The sequence below is a fragment of the Peromyscus leucopus genome, chromosome 14 (genome assembly GCF_004664715.2).
Source record: "Peromyscus leucopus breed LL Stock chromosome 14, UCI_PerLeu_2.1, whole genome shotgun sequence".
NCBI lineage: Eukaryota > Metazoa > Chordata > Mammalia > Rodentia > Cricetidae > Peromyscus > Peromyscus leucopus.
The window spans coordinates 67,064,709-67,089,699 of NC_051075.1; the positions used below are offsets into that span (position 1 = coordinate 67,064,709).

The 24,991-nt window shown below is 44.0% G+C and overlaps 2 protein-coding genes across 3 annotated transcripts in view; one reads left to right on the forward strand and one right to left on the reverse strand.

The window, feature by feature from the left end:
- Nrde2 (NRDE-2, necessary for RNA interference, domain containing) overlaps nucleotides 1-21,810 on the reverse strand; it is a 40,775-nt gene extending 18,965 nt beyond the window's left edge. The window contains exons 1-5 of one of the 2 annotated variants that reach the window (XM_028886630.2): nucleotides 21,674-21,804; nucleotides 13,423-13,531; nucleotides 12,257-12,490; nucleotides 8,670-8,828; nucleotides 956-1,406 (exon numbers count right to left, since the gene is read on the reverse strand). In XM_028886630.2, the coding sequence (XP_028742463.1) occupies nucleotides 956-1,406; nucleotides 8,670-8,828; nucleotides 12,257-12,490; nucleotides 13,423-13,531; nucleotides 21,674-21,737 (1,017 nt within the window). In that variant the 5' untranslated portion in view covers nucleotides 21,738-21,804. Of the gene's footprint in view, nucleotides 1-955; nucleotides 1,407-8,669; nucleotides 8,829-12,256; nucleotides 12,491-13,422; nucleotides 13,532-21,673 lie in introns of both variants that reach the window. The other variant, XM_037210777.1, reaches the window with a different exon arrangement.
- LOC114705019 (protein DEK-like) lies at nucleotides 4,187-6,874 on the forward strand. The gene has a single exon (XM_037210778.1). It carries the CDS (start codon nucleotides 4,576-4,578, stop codon nucleotides 5,503-5,505), a length of 930 nt encoding a protein of 309 aa, XP_037066673.1. The 5' UTR covers nucleotides 4,187-4,575; the 3' UTR covers nucleotides 5,506-6,874.
- Nucleotides 21,811-24,991: the final 3,181 nt, after the last annotated feature.

Here is a 24,991-nt window from a genome sequence, read left to right on the forward strand (position 1 = left end):
CACTGAGCCGTCTGTGTGGTTCTTAACACGGATTTATACATCAATAACTAGCACAGTGCATGAACAGGGCAGAACAAATCTTACCAATCAAACAGTCACAATCTATTAACTACTCAAGAACGAAACTAATGACCAAGACGCAGCTAGCTGTGCACGCCAGGCAGGAGCACCCGCCTCTAGGGAGGTGACCCTGAGCAGCCCTCGCTGTGTGTACTCTGCACTTCAGGGATGCCTTGTCCTCAGCCACTTCTCTCAAAATTGCACTCCTGAGCTGAGATCCCAATCAGGGATACGGTGCTTATCTAGCATGTGAGGCCCTGGGTTCCATCCCAGCATCAACCCTACAGCCACTCACCCCTACATTCATCCCCAACCCCTCCAACCACAGCCCACACCCCAACCCCTACTAAAAAAAAAAAAAGAAACATTCTATTCAAGTTTTACTCCATTCCCAGACAACTACACAGCATTCCTACTCTATGTATGTATGTATGTATGTAGGTAGGTAGGTAGGTAGGTATGTATGTACACTATGCATGTACTTCTCAGAGGGTTGGGCTTCCTCACTGGACTTTGAGCAAGCTCAGGTCAAAGGTTACAACCAACAAGAAACCAGGCCCAGGCTCTTTCAGAGCAGTTCAAAGTGCTACAGGACAGGACCAAGTGTATGTAGTGGTGCACGCCTATAATCCCAACTACTTTGGTGGCAGAGGCAGGAGGATGGCAAGTTCAAGGCCAGCCTGGGCAACTTAGACCTTAGCTCAAAATGAAACAAAGAAGAGCTTGGGAGATCAGTGGTAGAATGCTTGCATATGCAAGATCCTGAGTTCAATGCCCAGTACTACCAGATGGATGGATGGATGGATGGATGGATGGATGGATGGATGGATGGATGCTACAGAGTAAAATCAGAATTGCCATTTCAAAGTAAGAGAACCAGGCCAGTGACACTTACCTGGAAAGCTACAAATGCCATCCACAGCTGAGTATCCCGAGGATTCTCCCGCACCTTTCTGTTAAACTCCTCCACTTTGGCCTTGAGAACAGCACTCTCCCTGTCCTGCTGTGAGTCTGGCTGCTTTGATTCTTGCTCTGGTGGACCCTGTCCTTGTAACCACTGTGTAGTTGACTTATCATAAATCCCCAGAGGATTCAGCCATGTTGCAACAGGGGTAGCCACATCATCGGAGTCCTTCACGGGGATAAATGTGACTGTCTCAGAGGAAGGGGGCTCAGGGTTACTACACACAGCAATCCCCTCAGTGCGCATTAATCCCACACTCTTCTTGGTAAAATAACGCTCCAGGTGCTTGTGTGAATGCTTCTTAGCTGCAGAAGCCCCTTCCCAAGATATGCACTGTTTCTTAGGATTAATGCCCAGGCAGGAGTCTCCTTTCCTCTTGTACCTGATTAGAAAGAGAACAAGCAGATGAGACAAAATGTGTGTCCTGATCCCTGTGTACAACTGAACGTCCTGAGACCTAATTCTTCTTACGCATTCACCTTGAACAGACTAAGAGCCCCAAGAGATCAACCATCAGCCTTACTCTGCCTGGCTTGACTTCTCCCTGGTCTTCAGCCTGCTGATAACACCTCTATGGATTTAAGACTGTGCCTTCTAGATCTTACGACTATGTATTTCTCTGAAGCTTTGTGAGGGTCTGTCACACACATTATATCACTTGCTTATCACAGCCTTATGTGACAGGTAAGGCTGGGCGTGTCATCCCCTTTCACACCACTCCTAAGTGACACCAGGAACCCAGAGCACTTGTCTGCCAGGCCAATCAGTCCCCCTTCCCAATGCTGTGCTATACCCTGCTGCTTCAGAGGGCAGCATGAGGTCTAAGATTCTTTCTTTTTTTTTTTTTTTTTTTTTTTTTTTTTTTTTTTTTTTTTTTTTTTTTTTCGAGACAGGGTTTCTCTGTGTGCTTTGCGCTTTCCTGGAGCTCACTTGGTAGCCAGCTGGCTCGAACTCACAGAGATCCGCTGGCTCTGCCTCCCGAGTGCTGGGATTAAAGGCGTGCGCCACCACGCCCGGCTAAGATTCTTTCTTTTTAAGTGAGTCAAAGGACATTGTATTTGGTTCTTTTCTACTCTAAAGTAAAAGAGGTTTCTGGGCTCTAAAGTGTTTTACAGAACATGCAGGCAGAGACTGACAAAACTGTGTACAACCGTCATCAAATGACCCAACTAAAACCAGGGCAAGAGACTGAACCGGCATCTCACACAAGGAGACACAGAACCAAAAAGGCACGAAATACTCAGTACCAGTAGGCCTCCAGGAAATGCCCATATAAAACCAGCCTGGGGCACACCCCACACCTGGTAGCCGAAGCTGTCAAGATGCACAGCACAGATGCGGTCAGCAGTACTCCGATCTGTTGCTGGTGGGAATGGAAAAGTGATGAGGGCTCATGTTGGGGAAAGGTGTGGCAGGACCTTCAAAATCTAAACACACACACACCCTGTGACCTGGCGTTCTAGTCCGAGGTATTTGCCCAAGAGAAAACAAACCATATGTCTACACAAAGACTTGAACTCAAATATTCTCAGCAGCTAAAGACTGGAAAGAGTCCAGGTGGCCATCAACAGACGAACTCTTAACAAGCAGCAGTAACGCCATAAAACGAAATAAATAATACATGAGACAAACTTCGACAAATGCCACACGCTGAATTTCAGAAATACCACACTGAGTGAAAAAAGGCAGGCACAGGAGAGTGCACGCTGTGTAATTCTACTTACAACATTCTAGGCAGACAAGACTAACGGGATGGGAATCATGGCAGAAGCAAATGCTGCTGGACCCATGGGGTGTGAGCTACCTGGAGAGGAGCATGGAGAAATGTGTGGGTGTCACAGGGTCATGGTTACACGGGCGCAGGTGTTCATCAACGTGCAAGACTAGAGATGAACTGCACGTAAATGTGAAACCAAAGGGAAACCCTAAAAACTACTGAGTCCTAGTCACTAACATGCACACTTAGAAGACAGTGTACTGGCTGTGGCTGGTTTGAAATGTATCAAAACTTCCGAAGGGCTGATGGACAGACAGCAAGGAAGCAAGCCTGAGGGGTATCAGAGGCAGAATGTTGGAGGAGTACATGAGTACAAAACTTCCAACCGTTGCTATGTATGTGAAGTCCTGCAAAATAAAATGTCGTGTGGAAAGGATAGGGGAGAGATGCCACACCTTGTCAGCTCCAAGAGAGCCAGGCAAGCCGGGCTCCCCCGCCTCCTTGCTTCCTCCACTGTCCAGATGCCTTCTGTTTGCCTTGTACCTCTATCACTGCTCCACTGCTGGGAATCCCAATTCAGGGAAATCTTTTCTCAAACACACAAGTTCTCCTAAATCCTGCAGGGTCCGAACACTGTGACAGCATCTCGAGTAGCGACGTGAGTAGACTGAAACCCCCAGTGTGATAATGATAGAAGGAAAGGGTTGCAGAAAGGAGGAATTACCATGGAATTACATGCAGAGCAACTTCACTAGCAGAGCTAGAAGCTTATGGCCATAGGCGGCCATGATGAGGCCAGGAAGTGAGAGAGCAATTAGGAGATAAAGAACATCATGGCCATAGGCGGCCATGATGGGAACAGACTCTTCAGTTCCAAAGGACAAATTAATGGGGGGTGGGGGGGGTGCTGGAGAGATGGCTCAGCGGTCAAGAGCACTGCTCTTCCAGAGGACATGAATTTGATTCCCAGCTCCTATATGGTAGAGCTCACAGTCATCTGTAACTCCAGTCCCAGAGGATCTGACAACTTCTTCTGGCCTCCATGGGCACTGCACACACACGGTGCACAGACATACATGGAGGCAAAACACCCACCCACATAAAGTAAAACTGACAATATGTTACGAGGGCGTCTGCTAGAGCAAAGTAAATGAAGATGGGAGGGAACGCAAAGTCCCACTACTTTCAGATACCTACTTCTGGATACAGGCACAGGCACACATCCTTTTAACAGTCATAGCGCTGAACCTTCCCACTGCTTTTACACACTTCACAATACAATTACTCTTAAAGAATATAATTTTTCCTTTCTTTTTTTTTTTTTCTTTCGTGGGTGCTGGGAATTGAACCTGGGTCCTCTGGAAGAACAGCAAGCACTCTTAACCACCGAGCCATCTCTCCAGCCCTTAAAGAATACTTAATTGATTTTGAAATTCTTGTTGATTCTGAGGAGCGGAGCTGAGCGCGCGGCGGCGCGAGAACCTCGGCCCGCGCGCCTTCCCACTCCTCAGCGGCGGCCTCGTCGTGCGCACCCGCGGCCCCCAGCATGTCGGCGGCGGCCCCCGCTGCAGAGGGAGAGGACGCCCCGGCGCAGCCCGCGTCCGAGAAGGAGCCCGAAATGCCGGGCGCCAGGGACGAGAGTGAGGAGGACGAGGAGGAGGAAGAGGACGACGACGAGGACGAGGAGGAAGAAAAAGTATCTGCCAGGGTTTCGATGCGAGTGTAGCTGGATTTTCGCGGTGTGCCTTCAGAACACTTCGTCATCCGGCAGGAAGTTTAAAAGAGCCTCATTGTGGAAGGCAAGAGAGAAAAGAAGAAAGTAGAGAGATTGACAATGCAAGTGTCTTCCTTACAAAGAGAGCCATTTACAATTGAACAAGGGAAGGGTCAGAAACTATGTGAAATTGAAAGGATACATTTCTTTCTGAGTAAGAAAAAAACAGATGAACTTAGAAATCTACACAAACTGCTTTACAACAGACCAGGCACAGTATCCTCATTAAAGAAGAATGTGGGTCAGTTCAGTGGCTTTCCATTTGAAAAGGGCAGTACCCAGTATAAAAAGAAGGAAGAAATGCTGAAAAAGTTTAGGAATGCAATGCTAAAGAGCATCTGTGAGGTTCTCGATTTAGAGAGATCAGGCGTGAACAGCAAACTAGTGAAGAGGATCTTGAATTTCTTGATGCATCCAAAGCCTTCCGGCAAACCATTGCCAAAACCCAAAAAATCCTCAAGCAAAGGTGGTAAAAAGGAACGGAACAGTTCTGGAACAACAAGGAAGTCAAAGCAAACCAAATGTCCTGAAATTCTGTCAGATGAATCTAGTAGTGATGAAGATGAGAAGAAAAATAAAGAAGAGTCTTCAGAAGATGAAGAGAAAGAAAGTGAAGAGGAGCAACCACCAAAAAAGACATCTAAAAAAGAAAAAGCAAAACAGAAAGCTGCTGCTAAAAGTAAAAAGTCTGTAAAAAGTGCTAATGTTAAGAAGGCACATAGCAGCACCACCAAGAAGAATCAAAACAGTTCCAAAAAAGAGTCTGAATCTGAAGATAGTTCTGATGATGAACCATTAATTAAAAAATTGAAAAAACCACCTACAGATGAAGAGTTAAAGGAAACAGTGAAGAAATTACTGGCTGATGCTAACTTGGAGGAAGTCACAATGAAGCAGATTTGCAAAGAGGTATATGAAAATTATCCTGCTTATGATTTAACTGAGAGGAAAGATTTCATTAAAACAACTGTAAAAGAGCTAATCTCTTAAGCTAGAGGACAGATGGCTTGTTCTAAGATTTGAAGATACGATTTATACCAGCAAAGAGAATGTATTTTCTTTTTTAAGTCTATTGTTGGTAGAACTCGCTGCTGACCCTTTTGAGTGTTACATATATTTGAGCTTGCTGTTTTAAATTGCATTTCCTTGCAGTTTTCAGTTTAAAGTCTTGCATGGCAGTAAATGTTCCTTGCTTTTTATAGTTGTACGCTTTGGATTTCTTTCTTGTAAGGTCATAGATTTCTGGACTGTACGAATTTTAGTGCACTTAATGTTAGCTTAAGACCCTTTTAATTGAAGCAAAAACTATTATAACCAGCATTTATACGTGCAGAGACTATTGCAGTATTTAGTATATGAGATATTTTGAATACACCTTCTGTCAGTGTGAAAACATAGTGGCAGTTTCTTCATCATATTAGAGCACAGCTGTTCAGATGACCGAGTTGGAACTTTTCATGCATGCGTATATATGTCAGGTTGTCAGCATGACAGAAGTGACAGATGTTATTTTTGTATTTTTAAAAACCAATTTGTTGTATATAATTTTTTTTTTAAATTTCTTTTGTGCAGATCAATTTTTAAACTCATGTAGGTAGATGTCTTTACACCTGTAACTAAAGAATGTCAGTGTTCAGCCAGGCAGCATAACAGAGCAGTTAGTTCAGTGCTGCAGCACTGAAGGACTGTCCAGTTCTGCTTTGCCCTGAAAGTGTCATCAATTTTGTGGTATGTTAAAAGTGTCATAGAAATTTTATATTGAGGATAAACCAAAATCAACACATCAGAGTTTCAAAAACTGGGGAAGGGTGAGCCCACTTGGCTTATATATAAGTGAACTTTGACCATATAAATATTAGATACCTGACTTCATAATTATGATTGAAAGTATCATCAGATGTAATGCCAGAAGATAGTATAAAAGTATCAATCAGATGGTAATGCCGGCAATGTAGGTATCTTTGAAAGTATTTCTCAAAAACCATACATTAAATTTCTTTGAAGAAAGTATTATGGAATCAAGGCTGTTTGATTTTAAATTTTGGTCAATCAAGATTTTTAGGTGATAAACATGGACTGTCCCTGAATTTAAATTTTGTCTTTTGACTGTCCTGGTAACTTATTTCTGAATTATAAAAATAAGCTGCTTGACAATTGATGTACCAACTGAGTGTTTAATTTTCACATCGTAAATCAAATATATTAAAAATAATGTTGAACATTAACAGGTATTTTCACATATTCAACTTTAGTATGCTTAGAGTGAAATGGAGGAAGTAACTAAATGGGGACTAAAAATTGGCCTTTACTTTTAAATAATTTGTTATAAATCTTGGCAATAAAGATAAATTGATGTTTTTAAAAAAAAAAAAAAAAAAAAAAAAAAAAAAAGAATACTTAATTACATTTATTTATGTAAGTGTTTTATGTATGAGTGCTCTGTCTGCATGTACATCCGTACCCCAGAAGAGGACATCAGATTCCATTATAAATGGTTGTGAGCCACCATGTGGTTGCTGGGAATTGAACAAAGGACCTCTGGAAGAGCAGAACAGCCAGTGCTCTTAACCACTGGGTCATCTCTCCAGTCCCTAATTACATTTGGGCGGGGAGGGTGCAGCCACAGTGCACACATGGGTCAGTGGACAACCTGTGGGCAGCAGTTCTCTCTTCCACCATGGGGGTCCTAGGCCTCGAACTCAGGTTGTTAGACTTGACAGCAAGGACCTTTACCAACTGAGCCATCCACCAGCCACAGGAATATAGTTTTTATTGCCTTCAAACTAGTCTACTGTATGGATAAGGCATAATTTAACTACTTTCATATTGTTCAACATCTTATTTATCACTTGTTCAAGAATCTTGAGTAGAACTTATGATGTAATTAAGGCAACATTCCCGCAATGAAGATACATATCCTATAAGATCCTTATCAAACCACCTACTGGCTCCCCTTGACCCCAGAAGTAGGAACCTGCACACAAACTTAGGAACTTCAATGGATGACGTTCTAAGTACATTTGATTCAAATGAATTCAGCTCAAATCAAATCAAATGGGTAGGGAGGGTGTAGGAAGAGGTAAACAGACACAGCCTCACACACTGGGGTGAGGGACAGTGGTGGGACTGTTTATATGGGCACAGCTCCTCCAGGGGAGTGCAGCGTGAGCACACAGGAGGGGCAGTGACACTGGAGGCTGAAACTCACCCAGCCTGGGCTACACAGTGAGTGTGAAGACAGCCTGGGCTATAGAAGGAGTGTGAAGACAGCCTGGGCTATAGAGGGAGCTCAAAACAGACACCAAACAAACAAACAAAACACTGATCTCCAAGGTCTCAGAGCTTAAATCTTCAAGACCTGGGAACTGGGAGCTGGGGTCCCGCCCGCCGCTGCCCTTTATGTCCCAAGTCCTACAAGGTCCTGTCTCCAGGGAGTCAGGAAACACTCAAACCTTGCTTCAGCGTTGCTGTCGGAGGCAGAAGTCTCCCCAAGTTGCCTAGGTGTCTCTCAGAGTGACAATCATACCTCAGCCTCACAAGCAGCTGGGATTAGAGGGATGCACCACCCTGCACATTTTTCAATACGTTTGACAGATTACAAGAAAGAGTTCTAATTCATTCCTGCAGCAAATGCCACCCCCTACTTTATGACTCTCTGCTGGTGTCTGCTAGAAATAATGTGACAAAGGCATTACCATCAAATGCCATTTGCTAAGTGGCATATGTGTGGGGCTGAATAAATAAAAATGCTCTTGCCACCTTTTCAAATGGCACACAGCTCAGACCAAATAGTTCCTGGATACCCTACCAAAGATAATTATTATAAGGTATTTTTAGATTCATTCCTGAACAAACATTTTACTGAACACCCACTCGGCCAGGCACTATGCTATATGCCAGGGATAAGGTCACCCCAAAATGACCTTCCAGCTAAAGCGTTCATTTCAGAATATAGAAGAGACCTGTGCCTTTACAACTCAACAGCAGGCAAAATGCAACAGAATCCATGAGAGAAAGACAGACAGACAGTGCTGAGAGAGCCAAAGGAGAAAGACATTACTTCTAATAGAAAAGAGAGAGAGAGAGAGAGAGAGAGAGAGAGAGAGAGAGAGAGAGAGAGAGAGAAACCAAACCAGGGCTACAACAATGGTTACCTTGCTATATCCCCTCGGTAGAGAGATTTATACTCCCAGTTGGCAGGATCTGGTTTCTTATCTGTCCTGAAGACTTCTGTCAGAGTCTGAATGTCTTCCAGCCAAATGGAGTGGTGTCCAGCAGCAGCAGCAGCAACAGCAACAGCATTACTTCCTTGACTATCAGACAATGGGAAAGGAACTTTAAAACTTTAAAACACTTGGCATCCTCAGAAATACGCAAGCTAACCCTGTCAAACCCTCATGACATCAAAGGCACCCAGGTACAGATAACCACACAGGCCATGAAGAGAAGAGGGCTTTCACTGTGGGGAAGGGTTGGAAAATGAAGCAAAACCAGCAACCATGAAATGACACTTCACCAAGAAGAGAGGCCATCTCAGTAAGCACCCTGAAGGATACAGGCATTCCTTTCAAATATTCATTTCAAACAGACCTGGCAGCACAGGCCTATACAGTCCTAGCTACTCAGAAGGTTGAGGCAAGAGGATCATAAGCTCCAGACCTGCCTGGGCAACTTAATAAGATGCTGTCCTAAAACAAAAAATACAAAAAAAGAAAGAGATCCAGCTTAGTGATCCTATGCAGGAAGCTCTGGGAAATAAACAAGCAAACATATGCAAATATTTAAATGTCTGTAACTATTGTCTTAGTTACTTTTCTACTGTTGTGAAGAGACACCATGACCTATAAGGGCAACTTATAGGAGAAAGAGTTTATTGGGGATTACAATTTCAGTAGGGAAGAGTCCAGGACCATCACGGCAGGGAGCATGGCATGGGGGCAGTAACTGAGACTTCACACTGTGAGACAACAACCATGAGACAGAGAGAGAGAGAGCTAACTGTGAGCATGGTGTGGGCTTCTGAAATTCAAAGTCCACCCCCAGTGACACAGGTCCTCCAACACAGCCACACCTTCTAATCCTTCCCAAACAATGTCACCAGCTGGGGACCAAGTGTGAAACTAGGAGCCCGTGGAGGCCATTCTCCTTCAAACCTCCATCACCACAACTGCAGAGGCACTTCCTAAACAAGGCTGTTTAGGGAAACTATTTCTGCCTGAGACACTCCGGAGCACCAGGCAAAGGGCACAGCCCCAGGGCCAAAGGCGACAAGGCTTTAAAGTGCACTGCCCTTACCTCACCTGACTTACTTTAACAGTCTTCCAACATTTTATTACAAGTGAGTACTTTTAAAAAAGAAATGCCGCCGGGCGGTGGTGGCGCACGCCTTTAATCCCAGCACTCGGGAGGCAGAGGCAGGTGGATCTCTGTGAGTTCGAGGCCAGCCTGGGCTACAAAGCGAGTTCCAGGAAAGGCGCCAAGCTACACAGAGAAACCCTGTCTTGAAAAACCAAAAAATAAAGAAAGAAATGCCATGTGGTGGTTTGAATAGGAATGGCCTCCACAAACTGTTTAAATGCTTGGCCCATAGGGAGTGGCACTTTTAAGAGGTGTGGCCTTGTGGGAGGAAGTATGTCACTGTGGAGGCGGGCTTTGAGGGCTCATCTATGCTCAAGCCACATCCAGTGTCTCAGTTCACTTCCTGTTGCCTGTAGATCAAGATGTAAAACCCTCAGCTCCTTCTCCAGCACTGTGTCTGCCTCACGGCCCATGTCCTGCCATGATGAGAATGGCCTAAACCTCTGAAACTGTAAACCAGCCCAATCAAATGTTTCCTTTGTAAGAGTTGCCGTGGTCACCCTAACTAAGACAGCCATGACTCTGACTTGCTGCGTCTCCAGTATCACTCTGGCTGGCATGGTCTCAGATTCTTCATTTGGGCTCTATGTACATCTGGAACTCCTACAAGAAGGGCAGAATGGCGAGAGCTCCCAGTAAGACAAGACTCTGACTTGTCTCTTGGAACCAATCTGTGGCAGATGTTCAGCCCAGACACAAATGAATGCAACCACTCCTAGGAGTGAAGAGCAGAAGGGGAGGTTTTCTGGCCTCTAGAAGAAAAGAGTTCATAAGGCTACAGGTCTTGTTTTGTAGCTCTGCCCAGATACAGCTAAAGATTCTGGAGACTTCCAGATCCTTCTTGGCAGGGAATAAAGGGAATGGTATTTTAGGAACAGAGAACAGCTACTCACTAAATAACTGCTGAATGGCAAGTCTTGGGTTAAAACCCACAGTGAAGGAAATCACAACTGCCTGCAGGACAGCTGTGGTTTCTCCACAAATCCCTAAGGGGCAACGAAAGGAGGTAAGCCTGTCAGAATGAGCAAATGCATCCACAAAGGAAGGAACAATTAGTGGCTGTCACCTCTGGAGAATTTGTCCCTTGATCCCCTGAAGTAGAGTCCCACATGGTGTGCTACCCTCCATGAACCCACTTTCCTGACATCATGGAAATCCATTCACAACTCACTAATATCTTAGTGTTTACTGTATAAAAACACAGTAATTAATGCATTCTTAACGTGTGCCATTTGAGGAAAAAAAACAATTTGAGAAAAAAAAAATTGTATCTTCTATCTTCTAAACACACACACACACAAAACACCAAAAAAAGCTAAATGAGCAGTAATTCAGAAAGTGTGATGGTTAACTCTGACTGTCAAATGGACAGGCTCTAGAACCACCTAAGAGACAAGCCTCCTGACACAACTGTACGGAATCATGTAGATGACCTGGGTGGCCTCTAGGAATACCTGTGAGGCATTTTCTCGACCAGGTTCACTGAGGTGGGAAGACTCGCCTGGAAACTCATGGCCTGAGCCCTGGACCGAAGGAAAGGGAGCAGGGAGCTGAGCAGCAGCAGCAGGCATCTCCCTCTCTCTTCTGATGCAACCTGAGCCACTGCCTCAGCTCCTGCTGCCCTAACACATGCGCGCGCGCGCACGCACACACACACACACACACACACACACACACACACACACACACACACACACCGCCACCATGGGCTACACTCTCAACAATGAGCCAGAATAGACTGTTCCTCCTTAAGCTATTTTGCTCAGGGTATTTTATCACAACAACAGACAAGTACCTAAGCCAGGCATCTTCATCACCTACCACCTGCACCGCCTAATAGCCATTTCCACGGAGCAGGACATTCACCTAAGCAGAGGAACAGCTACGGTGAGCACCCACACTGTTCCAGGTAAGACTTTAAGGTGGAGAGCAGAGTGGGGTATGGAGATAAGTAACGGCCCTATGGAAGGGAATACCATGTCATCAACACGGAGCTTCCACAGAAATGTGAAGAAAGGAAAGGGCAAGTCGGTATTCAAATGCTGTGGGTACTTTAACCAAAGAGAAAGCAGCACACGCGTGATCCAGGATTGACAACACTTCTGCTCCTCTCTAGAAGTGGAACCTGCCACTCCACAGTGCACGGACCCGCACTCCAATTCATGGCACATATGCCACGTCCCAGAATCAAGCCAGGTGTGGTGGCACATGCCAATAATCCTACCACTTGAGAGATTCAGGAGTTGAAGGCTGGTCTCTGCTCCACAGCAGGCCTCTCTTTTGATCAACTGATTAAAGAGTCATTTAAATGTCTAACTATGGCAACAATCAAGAAAGAACCTTGGCAATTAAAACGCCCCTGTATCTGAAAGCAGCGCCCCACCTGGGTTTCTCAGACTCCTTCTGACTGTCCTTGAGGCTTCTGGAAGATCTGTCCTTCCCAGAATCTGTGTCCGACTCAGACCCACCGCTGCTCGATTGCTCATGTCTCCTCTTAGCTTTCTTGCGGTGCTGATGTTTCCTTTTTTTCTTTTTCTCTTTCTTCTTTTTTCGGCTTATCTGTGTGAGTGTCTTGCTAGGGTCACTCTCATCTGAGAGCTCTGACTTCAGAGGACTCCTGCGGGAAAAGTCAACTTTGGGATTATTTTCCAGACAAGTAGGGGAAATCACACATAGATGAATAATGTGCAGAGAAGCATGAACGCTCACTCCTAGCCCGTACACTACGCGACACCTTCCTGGATGAACTCACCTTAGAGACGTCAGGATTGAACGAGACAGGCGAGGACACTATCCTAACACTGAAAACCTGTGTACACAGCTGTAATGGAAAAAGTAGCCTACCAGTCCCTCTAGCAAACTGTTGGCGACACCACTAGAGGACTGTTGTTATCCCAGTGGACATTCTAGAGGAAAAAAGGTTTAACTGTGGTCACGGTCCTTCTTTGTAAAGGTGACAACAGTTCTTCTTCCTCAGAACTGTACCAATTACAAACTCCCCCTGGTCATCATCTATCATTTCCAGAGGCTTCCCGTGCATGTGGAGTATGAGGTTTTCACCATGTTAATGAGGCCATCTAGTCTATATTTGTGAATGTACATTTCTCTGTCAAATGGTCTACAAAACCTTCCTTCACAGTCAGGGAAGATGTATGTCATCCAGCTCCCCAATGAGCTTAGGAGATTTTAGCCTCTGTTATCTTATATCAGCTATTTTTATCTAAGTGTTGAAAATGAAACTAAAGAAATATCCAAATTAACAATATTCTAAGGTCACTAATGAGGTCAATGAAGTTACTGGAGAGTTACAATGATGCAGTTTCCCTCGTGGCCTAATTACAGGTACTAACTGTGTCATGTACTTTTGCCCTGCTAAACAAGGGGGGAGCAGGATCCATAGGAGTTAGGGGAGGGAAGGTGGTCACAGATGACCTGGTCACCGAGCAAAAGGACGAACTCCATTCATTTCTTTCACCTCAGGGTTTTCTAGGGAGCATCACTGAGGCTATGAACAGTACACAAGGCTAAATCCACCTGTCAATCAAGTACCTTGTCAGTGGTGACCCTTCAGAAGCAAGGGCTGTGACCTCTTCGGTTTGTTGACTCAGAGACGTTAGATTTCCAACACAAAAGCTTGGGTTGCTCAGCCAGTCTAATTCTGCACATGCAAGAGAGAGAGAGAGAAAAGATGGATGCCATTAGTGCCATAGACCTTCTAGACCAGGAACCCACCCAGCCTATCAGCTGGCATCCGTATTATCGGCCAATATCTTGTGCAGTCCACAGAAACCGAGTGGAATCCATAAAATTTTTCACAGGGCACGGTGCTTTAACACATTCTAAAATATTTAAGATTGAAACCCTCTTGTAATATTAGGCTGTGGCTTGAACAAAAGTCACATACCCAATGTGGCCTGAAGGTTAACAACATTTCATGCATTCTATCCACTGTCTAATGTGTCTGATCATGTCAATGCAACTGGTCTTGGGAAATCAGTGCTCTCTCTCTCTCTTTCTACCATGTGGGTCCCAGGACTCACACTCAGGTTGTCAGGCTTGGCAGCAAGCATCTTCACCTGCTGCCCCATCTCACCAGCCCTCAAATTCCATTTGGAAACTCCTGAAAGTTAGAAAGTCAGTCATCCATGGCAGCACATGCCTGTAACCCCAGCACATGAGAGGCAGAGACAAAGACCATGAGATCAAGTCCAGCCTGAGTTACATACACAGTCTAGCTCTGCAACATGGCAAGATCCTGTATCCAAAAAGATACAGCAAGAAAGTGTACCACTCAGGAAAGTGTACCACTCCATGTTCTACACTAGTGTAGTCAAGAGCAAACTTTTTCTTACAACAGTATTCTTTGGAAACAAAAATATAAGGGCCAGGTGTGATAGCACACTCCTTTAATCCCAGCACTCAGGAGAATGAGGCATCTCTAAGAGTTTGAGACCAGCATGTTCTACAGAGTGAGTTTCAGGACAGCCAGAGCTACAGAGAAACCCTGTCTCAAGAAAACCACCAAACAAAAAAAACATAAAATGAACTTTAATACTAAAATTTATAAACATTTATTATTATTACTTCTGAGTAGTGTGATTAAATGTTTAAAATCTTTGGCTTATCTATAATTCCTAACTTCTTTTTTTTTACTGCTTTATTTATTTTTATTTTATGCGCATTGGTGTCTTGCCTGCGTGCATGTCTGTGTGAGGGTGTCCAATACTCTGGAGCTGGAGTTACAGACAACTGTGAGTTGCCATGTGGGTGCTGGGCATTGAACCTGGGTCCTCTGGAAGAGCAACCAGTGCTCTTAACAGCTCAGCCATCTCTCCAGCTCCCACTCTCTTTTAAATAATTTGTATTGCATTATCGGGAGATGGAACTCTGGCCATCCTTGGTGACAAATGCCTTCTCCAGCCTAGCCTTCCCTCTGTCCCTCTAACGTCTTAACAATGACTGTTTCTACATTTCTTAATGTACAGCTCTACAGAGTCCTTTCTAACTTTCTAAGTCTTACCTGTGAAAAGAAGGGGAAAAAGCTTGGGATGGCACATGGAAGAGTCCTCAGAGGTCTGCGTTGTGCCCTGCTCCTCCACTGCTCCTCACCCATGGCCCTTGCCTCCCTCCTCTGCCTTATGGAATCACTTATCTACTTTCTGTCTCAACGGATCTACCTGTTTGGTACATATAAATTTATTTCATATAAATAAGTTCATACACTATGTGGTGTCTTGTAACTGGCTTTTTCCACTTTCTGGTTTGCAAGGTTCATTCAAGCTACAGCCACGTATCATTATATCATTCTTTTTCACTGCCAAATATATGGCATTTGGTGATGTACCTCACTTGTCGTGTCTACTCATCAGCCAGCACACACTTGGGTTATTTCTCTTCTGTGCCTATTACAACAAGGCTTCTAAGAACTTACATGTACAAGTTCTCCATGAATGCTTTCATTTCTCCTGGGTGGATATTTAGACAATTGCTAGGTCAGATCATAAACCATGCTGGCATTCCAAGGAACTGCCAGACTGTGTATTTTACCAAATAGCTGCATCATCCAATTCCCATTAACAGCACAGGAGGATTCCATTTCTAAGCATCTAATCAACAATTGTGGTTGTTTTTCCAATTATCATCCTAGCAGGTGGAATATTATTTCATTGTGGCTATGTTTCCATTTCCCTTATGACAATAACATCAACATCTTTTTGCTTACATATTGGCCAGTCATTGGACCATCTCTGAAGAAATAGCTATTCAAATACTTTACCCATTTTTAAATAGGGTCCTCTTATTATTGAGCTCCACAAGTTCTTGACATATTCTGGAATCTAGTCCCTCATGGTAACTGCATGTTAATGAAAAGAAACAGACAGCATGCCACCTCCCTGAATATGGGTGCTCTACCTTACCTACTGCCATATTTCCAGCAGCTAGGGCAATGCTTGGCATACAGCAGGTGATTGACAAATATGTGCAGGAAGGAGAGGAATGAGGATGGGAAGATTCCAAAGGAGAAAAGGAACATTAAAAAGCACAGGAGAAAAGGGAGGAGGAGAAACTAACAAACTATTAGTGCACTGTAGGCCAACACCAGGACAAGGGGATGGCCTTTCCATCTTCCACATCTCCTAAGCCTGTTCTGGGGAAGTACCACCCCAGTACTTTACAGGCGTAGAACCAGGCCTGAAGGGAGTGAGTCATGCATAAGGTCCGATCTAGTCAACAACGACCAACTGCTCATGTGCTCTCTCTCTCCTGTCTCCGTGCTCCTTCTGAGGCTGGTTCTTTTCCCTTGGGCCTCATTCCTGGCAGGAGCTAAGGGAAAATAGTCCTTGTTGCTCACTGAGATCAGAATATTTCCACAGCAATCAGATTCCATCTCATACAAAGGACGAGTGGGGAAAGACGGGACAAACAGTATGCAGGGAGAGATGTTCTCAGCGCATCCCAGTGACTCTTCTCACCACCAACACTCTAAACGGTGATGGCAGGTGAAGAAACACAAGACAAAGATGGGACTCTCCAAAGGCCTTCAGAGAGCGCCTGCGAGTCAGGCTTCCTGGGGATGAGGGTCTGCCACACGCAGCCACTGAGAAAGACGTGGTGATACTGTGTTCCCCAAAATATTGTGCACCCTAATAAACTTATCTGGGGTCAGAGTACAGAACAGCTACTAGATATAGAGGCCAGAAAATGGTGGCACACACGCCTTTAATCCTATCACTTGGGAGGCAGGGATCCATCCGGATCTCTGTGAGTTTAAAGCCACACTGGAAACAGCCAGGCATGGTGACTCACGCCTTTAATCCCAGGAAGTGATGATAGAAAGCAGAAAGGTATATAAGGCATGAGGATCAGGAACTAGAGCTGGTTAGGCTTTCAGGCTTTTGAGAAGCAGTTCAGCTGAGATCCATTTGGATGAGGACTGAGAGGCTTCCAGCCTGAGGAAACAAGATCAGCTGAGGAACTGATGAGGTGAGATGGTCGTGGCTTGTTCTGTCTCTCTGATCTTTCAGCATTCACCCCAAAAACCTGGTCCCGGGGTTTGTTTTTATTAATAAGACTCTTTAAGATTCATGCTACAGAAAGAAGTCCTTTCTAAAGAACTGAAACTCCTGGGTTACAAATTCAAATCAGCAGAGACCCTCAGTGTGACCTTCATCTCAGAAGGCAAACGGTATTTTGATCAGACAAACCATTCTTGCTGTGGCTTTGGTAGCACGTTAAATGAAGACACATGGAATGTCAGGAGTGACAATAATGGAAGCATTTGGGAGATGCTTCCGTCACACTGTCCACAGATAGATTTTGAACTTTTTTTAAAACCAAGCAAATTGTCAAACAAAACCTCTCAGAGAAGTTTAACACAAAGAACAAAAACAGCAGGGATGCCCTGAGTGTTCAAAGAGCTGGGCACCTTGGACAACTCCCTCTCCCTTGTAGATCAATAGCTTGTGGCCCACAGAAGGTGAGTCACATGGCCAAGGGCACACGTTCAAGCCCGGATGTACCCTTCTTCCTCCAAGGCTCTCCACCATACCATGGGACCACGCTGTCTTTCAACTAAACTCTCCAGCCACGTACATAATACTATCAGAGCAATTTACAAATTGTGACCTCATTATCTCTTGTCCACCTTCCTACAACATTTGGGGCCAACTCAAATTCTATTAAGGAGGGCATGGTGGCCCATGCCTTCAGTCACAACTCAGAAGACAGAGGCAGATGGATCTCTGTGATTTTGAGACCCATTTTTAAAAACTGGCCATTAAAAAAATAATAAGAAGCAGGGCGGTGGTGGCGCACGCCTTTAATCCCAGCACTTGGGAGGCAGAGCCAGGTGGATCTCTGTGAGTTCGAGGCCAGCCTGGGCTACCAAGTGAGTCCCAGGAAAGGCGCAAAGCTACACAGAGAAACCCTGTCTCGAGAAAAAAAAAAAGAAAGAAAGAAAGAAAAAAAATAAATAAATAAAAACAGGGCTGGAGAAATGGCTGAATGGTTAAGAGCACCAGCTGCTCTTCCAGAGAATCCCAGTTTGACTCCTAGCACCCACATGGCAGCTCACAACCATCTGTAACTCCAGTTTCAAGGGATCTGACAGGCCTCCTCTAGCCTCTGAGGGCAGCAGGCATGCACGTGATACAGATATACATGCAGGCAAAACACCCATGAACACATAATAGTATATATGTCCATACACGTGTAATATTACATGTATACACACACACATATGTCCATACATACAGTCTTCCAGGCAAACAACACACGAAGTGGTTGCAAGTCTTCCATCCTCGTTTCCAGCTCCCCCCTGCCCATCTCTCACAAACTATAAGCAGCCTGAAGGTGGGAGCCATGACCACTCCTACACTCCTCACAGTGCTGCAACTCAACAAATACCTGTTGAATAAATAAAACACACTGAGGACGTGAAGTCTCTCTTCATCTTCATATCCAAAAGATCTAACCTCCTCCAAAAGTCTGCTCAAGGTATAAAGCGCAGCCAGCATACAATCCTCTGTTCTTCACAATAACTGTGTATTTATTCATTGCATTACTGAGGACCTGCGACATACCCAGGCACAATTCCAGGTACTGGGGAAACAGTAATGGACAAGACAGCGCCTGCTCATATGATGGTTAGGATGGTTATACCTGATCATACCCTTGCCTGTCAGATAACACGCCTGAGTTGTGAGATTCAATTTTAGTTGCACAGAATCCTGGACAGAGATATCTACCATTAAAAGACATTTTATTAAACAGATGCTAAGTTCTTTTCAATGGTTACTTACAACCTCATAAGTTACAGTGCTTGGCAGAAACCAAGTATATACTTACATGACTAAATAGGGTGTAATATATTATATATACACTTAGATCACTAAGCAGAGTGTTATATATATATATGTACTTCAATCACTAAGCAAGGTGTATTATACACATATACATATTCTCTCTCTCACTCAGGTTGTATTACATACATATACATATTCTCTCTCTCTCTCTCTCTCTCTCTCTCTCTCTCTCTCTCTCTCATCGCTAAGTAGGGTGTAATGTACTACAGAGAAGAGCAGCAAGGAAAGCTAGCATCTGGAGCCGAAGAGGGAAAACCTTTTGTCCCTGGGGGTCAGCACAGATATCTCAGGCTAGACCTTGCTAAGAGCCTAGCAAGGTACCTCGAAAGAGAGAGGGAAATATCCTGCACAAAAACCACTCATGCCTCCTGCCTACCTCCTGCTGGGACCCACAGCACCTACACCTTCAGGGAACTCAGACAGAAGCAAGGTAACGGCCCATCACAAGGACTCGACACTGAAATGCCTCTGTGCTGAGTTTACTATGGCACTCTACTTCTCCATCTCTACTGAAAATGCCTTTGTTCAGCTCCAACAGGCAGAGGAGCAAACCGTCATGAATAAGCTTAAACTTTAAAAACAGGTCTTCAGTTATAACTGGGTAACATTTCCAAGTTCGACATCCATTTGTGTAACTTGTCCTAACAAAGTAGCATTGGCTTCTCACCTGTTTGAGTGAACTCAGAGGTGAGTGGCCACCCCTCCAGGGGTGCCCTCTCAAACAGCATTTTTAGGGCAGATGATACAAACAAATAAGCAATGATATCAATGAAAATGTTTGTTCAAGAATAAGCCAAGCCTTTCATTTTGATCAGAACCCCCATTTTCTGGCAAAGAAGCTGGGAGCACAAACTCACTTATACAAAAAGCACCATTTTAACAGAGCCAAGAATGGCTTTCAAGGTGGTGATGGCAGACGCTTTCCTCGGAGGTGACCTGTCCTAGGAAGCAGCCCAGGAACTGCAAAGATAAGGTCTAAATCACAAGACCCCCCAACACTGTAACAGTAAATAATTTTAAAAATCAGACAATTCATAATACAAATTCTAGAGTCAGAAGAACCTATGCTCTTTCAGTCTCTTTAGTTCATTCAGGAAGATTATAAGTTGGAGGCTAGTCTGGGTACCACAGTGAGACCCTGTCACAGGAAAATAGACGTCATCACCACAAAATCATTAGATAAAAGTGTGATGGAGGGGCTGGAGAGATGTCTCAGTGGTCAAGAGCACTGGGGGCTCTTCAGAGGACCCAGGTTTGATTTCCAGCACCCCCATGGAGACTCATAACCATCTGTAACTTCAGTCCCAGGGGATCTGATGCCCTCCTCTGGCCTCCAAGAGCACTGGGCATAAACATGGTGCAGAGATATACATGCAGATAAATAAAAAAAAAAATAAAGTTCGATTAATGGGCAACTTCCCAAGAGATAAGAGTTGGAAACATATGAATTCACTGTCTAATCTTAATATCACTGAAATCAAAGACTGGATCTTCCTCAAATGACTTATTATTTGTGCAGCACTACAAACATGCTATCTTCAAAAACAAAAAGATTATACCTAAATTTCATCAGTTCTTTAGATCTAATCATCAGTTTAGAGGAAATAATGGGATAAAGAAGCATGTCACATGAAGATTTGGTGGGAAACAGAACAAATAACCAGTTTTCTCAACAAATAAATCATCTGAAAAAATATGAGAGCAAGAGAAACTGTTTTATAATGAAAGAGAACTAAGGGGTACATTCAGAAAATGTAATGTGCCTGGGCATGGTGGCACTTGCCTTTAATCCCAACACTAAGGAGGCAGATCTCTGTGAGTTCTAGGCCAGCCAGGGCTATATAGTGAGGCCCTATCTACAAAAGTAAAATACAATGAGAATTCTGATTTCTTTTGGATACTAACAAGCAAACCAATTATAAAAGGTGGAGACACCTCAAGAAAGCTAAACAGTGACTGGTAGCTATATGATATAAAGATATAGTTAATTTTATTGTTGTTTTTGTTTTTTTATAAAACAGAATCTCCCTATGTAGCCCCAACTGTCCTGGAACTCTCTATGTTGACCAAGTAGGCCTTTAACTCAAAAGATCCACCTGCCTCTGCCTCCCAAACGCTGGGATTAAAGGTGTGCGCCACCAGCCCTTCAAAATGAATCTTACACTTTCAGTATTAAATATATTTTATGAACTTATCCTCCAGTTAATTTCATTATGAATAATAGTTGTGTTTACATTTATCTAAATAAGTCTCATGCTTCTGTTCCATAGGCCTTTGAAGGTCCCTGAATGCTCTTATCTGTCCAAATCCTAACCTCTTGAAGATCACTGCAAAGTTAACTCTTACAAAACCTTGGAATGTCCCATTTATGATGTTGTTAGTTGTGGCTCATCTATGACATTTCTAACATTCTAACTTATACTGTTTGTTTTTAGTTTCGTTCATGCAACACGTTGCACTATCCGTCCACACACTGCGGACACGTTTATTGAACACTTCTATATTTTGAACCTGTGCTGACAACTAGATGGGCTGCAACGAGCAGACAGACCGTCTCAGACTTTGTTGAGGGTTACAGTTTAGTAAACAAAAGAGTTACTAAACCACAATTAAAAGTGTTTCAAAAGGGTTTCTCTGTGCAATGGAGTTGTCTTATTGCAGCTTCCAGGAGACTGAGGTCCAAAAATATGGTAATGTTAGCCCCAGACCCAACACTTCACCCTAGCCTTTGTTAACCCTTCCCTAACTTGACCACCTTAGTGCCTGAAAGGACCTTTTCCCTAAGCTTCAGACAAGACCCAGAAGGCTTTGCAGCGCCGCGGAGAACTCTGGGATACAAGTGGATAAACAAATCCGAGAAAAAGGCCAAGCCCCGGGCCCGAAAAACTGCCATTAATATCATCGACTGTCGCTTTCGACTCTTTTTGGGTGCTTACCTTTCCTGGATGTCCCACCACCGGAGGCCTCACTTATGTCCGCAAAGGCCGGGAACAGCGCCATGTTCGCAGGCCGCACCACCACTCCCACCACAGAAATGGCGCCGTCTGGAGCGCTCTGGTTGGAGGACTCCGTCTCGCGGTGCACTCTGGGAAATGTGGTTTTTCCGGCCCTCCGCTGGGGCTTAACCCCTGGGCACGGCTGGGCGGAGACCTGCGGGTGGAGAAGGGGCAGGGAAAAGGGGAGGGCGGGGAAGGGCCGTTTCCTGGTAGTGAGTGCCCTAGCCTCCTGGGAAAACTGGAAAAGCAGGAACCGGAAGAGGAAGTTCAGGGGAAAAAAAAAACGACGTGGAAACTGGAATTCCAGCTCAATCCCTAAACTTGCACTGCCGCTTGTAAACTGGGTCAAAGTAATCAAGTTCTGTAAGCTTTAGTTTCCTCATCTGCAAGATACTGAGATTATATTTGTGTGCCTCTGTGTGTGTGTACATAGACGTACAAATTGCATTGTTTCACCCGTGAAAAGCACTTAAGAAAAATTAGCTTTAAAGTGAGCGTAGTGGCACACGCCTTTAATCTCAGCTCTCAGGAGGCGGAGGCAAATGGTTCTCTGAGGCCATCCTGGTCTACATAGCCAGAACTACGTCGATAATCTGTCTCCAAGAGAGGGAGGAGGTGAGGAGGTAGAGTAGGGGAGAAAGAAAAAGAAGAAAAGTTAGCTTTTGTGTAAAATGGAATAAGCTCCATGGCAAATGTGAGCGATTCAAATTTAAATAGCCTTTTTTTTTTTTTTTTTTTTTTTTTTTTTTTTTTTTTTTTTTTTTTTTTTTTTTTTTTTTTGGTTTTTCGAGACAGGGTTTCTCTGTGTACGCACCTTTCCTGGAACTCACTTGGTAGCCCAGGCTGGCCTAGAACTCACAGAGATCCGCCTGGCTCTGCCTTCCGAGTGCTGGGATTAAAAGCATGAGCCACCACTACCCGGCTAAATTGCATTTTAAATACTCCTAAAAATGCTGGAGCTGGGCAGTGATGGTGCACACCTTTAATATTAGGAAGCAGCCAGATCTCTGAGTACGAAGCCAGCATGGTCTACATAAGCGAGTTCCAGGATAGTCTGGGCTGTTACGAAGAGAAACTCGTGTCTCAAAAAAATGAAAATAGCCGGGCAGTGATGGTTCACGCCTTTAATCCCAGCACTTGGGAGGCCGAGCCAGGCAGATCTCTGTGAGTTTGAGGCCAGCCTGGTCTACAGAGTGAGATCCAGGACAGGCACCAAAACTACACAAAGAAACCCTGTCTCAAAAAATAAAAAAAAGAAAATAATATAAATAAATGCTCCATGAATACAGAAGAGTTCAAGGTCTCTATAAAGGTATTTTTATAGTAAATACATGTACTTGCCTATTTATATATATTTATAGTATATGTATAATTACATATTTATAAAGTATTTTTGACATTTCACTTTAAAAAAGACAAGTTGGAGGAGAAGGGGTCAACAAGATGGCACAGATGATAAAGTCACTTGCCAAGGAAGCATAGCCACCTGAGTTCCATCCAGACTCCACGAAGTTGTCTTCTGAGCTCCAAGTGTATAGGGTTGCAAGAGCATGCCCCACAATAGCAAAACAGTAAAAAATTCTAAACCCAGAGATTTGAATCTCATCATCTAACCAAGGGAAGGATGGATGTCTTTCAAAGCAGCACCCTTCCTAATGTTTAGACTGTGTGTGTCCAAGATAAATGTCCTTCACGTTTTCAGGTCCCTGAAAGTACTTGCAAGAGGGGGCAGTAGAATCCCGTCATACAGTTACATGTCTGTAACTGTGACTCTCAAGTCCCGTCAAATCTCTGGCAGTATCTTATTGTTTAGGACAATATCTGCCTTACTTCAGGTGACTAGGATGGGAACAGTCTTTTCCCAACACTTCATCTCTTTTTGCTCAGAAAAATAAGAATTAAATGTGAAAGGCTTCAGAATTTTTTTAAAAAACCAATGATAATGTATTGGTAATAAGGAATCTTAGCAGAGTGTGTATTTGTATATTTACAAACATTTAAGAGACTTCATAAGCAAGCCTTCACAAGAACGACTTAAAGTATGTGATCAAGTTACTGATACAGATTTCCTGGAGGTTTGTTTCCTGGGAAGTTTTTTTTTTTTTTTTTTTTTTTTTTTTTTACTTGTTTTTAAAGTGTGTGTGTGTGTGTGTGTGTGTGTGTGTGTGTGTGTGTGTTCATGCATAGGTGCCAGATGAGAGGGCATACATGCCATAGTTCGTGTGTGGCAGTCACAGGACAACTTTGCGGAGTCAGTTCTCTGCTTCTGCCTTCTTGCAGGTCCGAGGGATCAAACTCAGATCATTAGGCTTGCATGGCAGGAGCTGATGGCCACTGAGACATCTCACCAGCTATCTTCTGGTTTGGTCTTGGATTTTGGTTTTGTTTTTAGATAGATCTCACTCTGTAGAACAGGCTCAAACTCTTCCTCCTCCTGCCTTTTCCTCAACTGAAACATTCTGTAAAAGTAACTGTAACAAGGGGCCTGGAGAGGGCAAGTGGTTCAGTGGGTACATGCACTTGTTGCCCTTGCAGAGGACCGAGGGTTGGTTCCTAGTACCCACATGGTGGCTCACAACCACTGTAACTCCAGTTCCAGGGGGTCTAGTGTTCCCTTTTCTTCCCCTCAGGCACTAGGCACCAACATGGTGTACATACATACAGGCAAAACACTCACACACATAAAATAAATATAAAGAAATTAACTATAGGAAGGAATAAACTGCTGATAAAACATCATGGTTGTAGACAAAATTCTAAACAGTCTTATTAAATAAGAAACACAGAGCAAAATACCAAGTTAAAAGCCCAAGAGATCAGAGTACTAGCTAATAGCCTCTAGCTTACCAATGGCTGCCATCCTTCCCCTGAGAGAGAGAGACCATGTTCCTGTGTTCTGTCTTTTTATTGCCTTTCTGTTCTGCCTTCTCATTGGCTCTAAACCCAACCACATGACTTCCTCGTCACTGCCTGTCTATACAGACCTCTAGGTCTCTATGGTTCGTACTGAGATTAAAGGCTTAAAGGCGTGTTTCACCATGCATGGCTGTGTCCTTGAACACACAGAGACTCTGCCTGCCATGTGACCAGATTAAAGGCGTGTGCTACCACTGCCAGACAGTTCTGCTTAATGGCTATGTGAGGTAGATCACTGAATCTACTCAGAGAAAAAAGATAAAGAAATAATAGGATAAATGGGTAAATCATTGAATCTACTCTAAAAAGAAAAAGGGGAAGATATAAAAATGACAAAAGGTA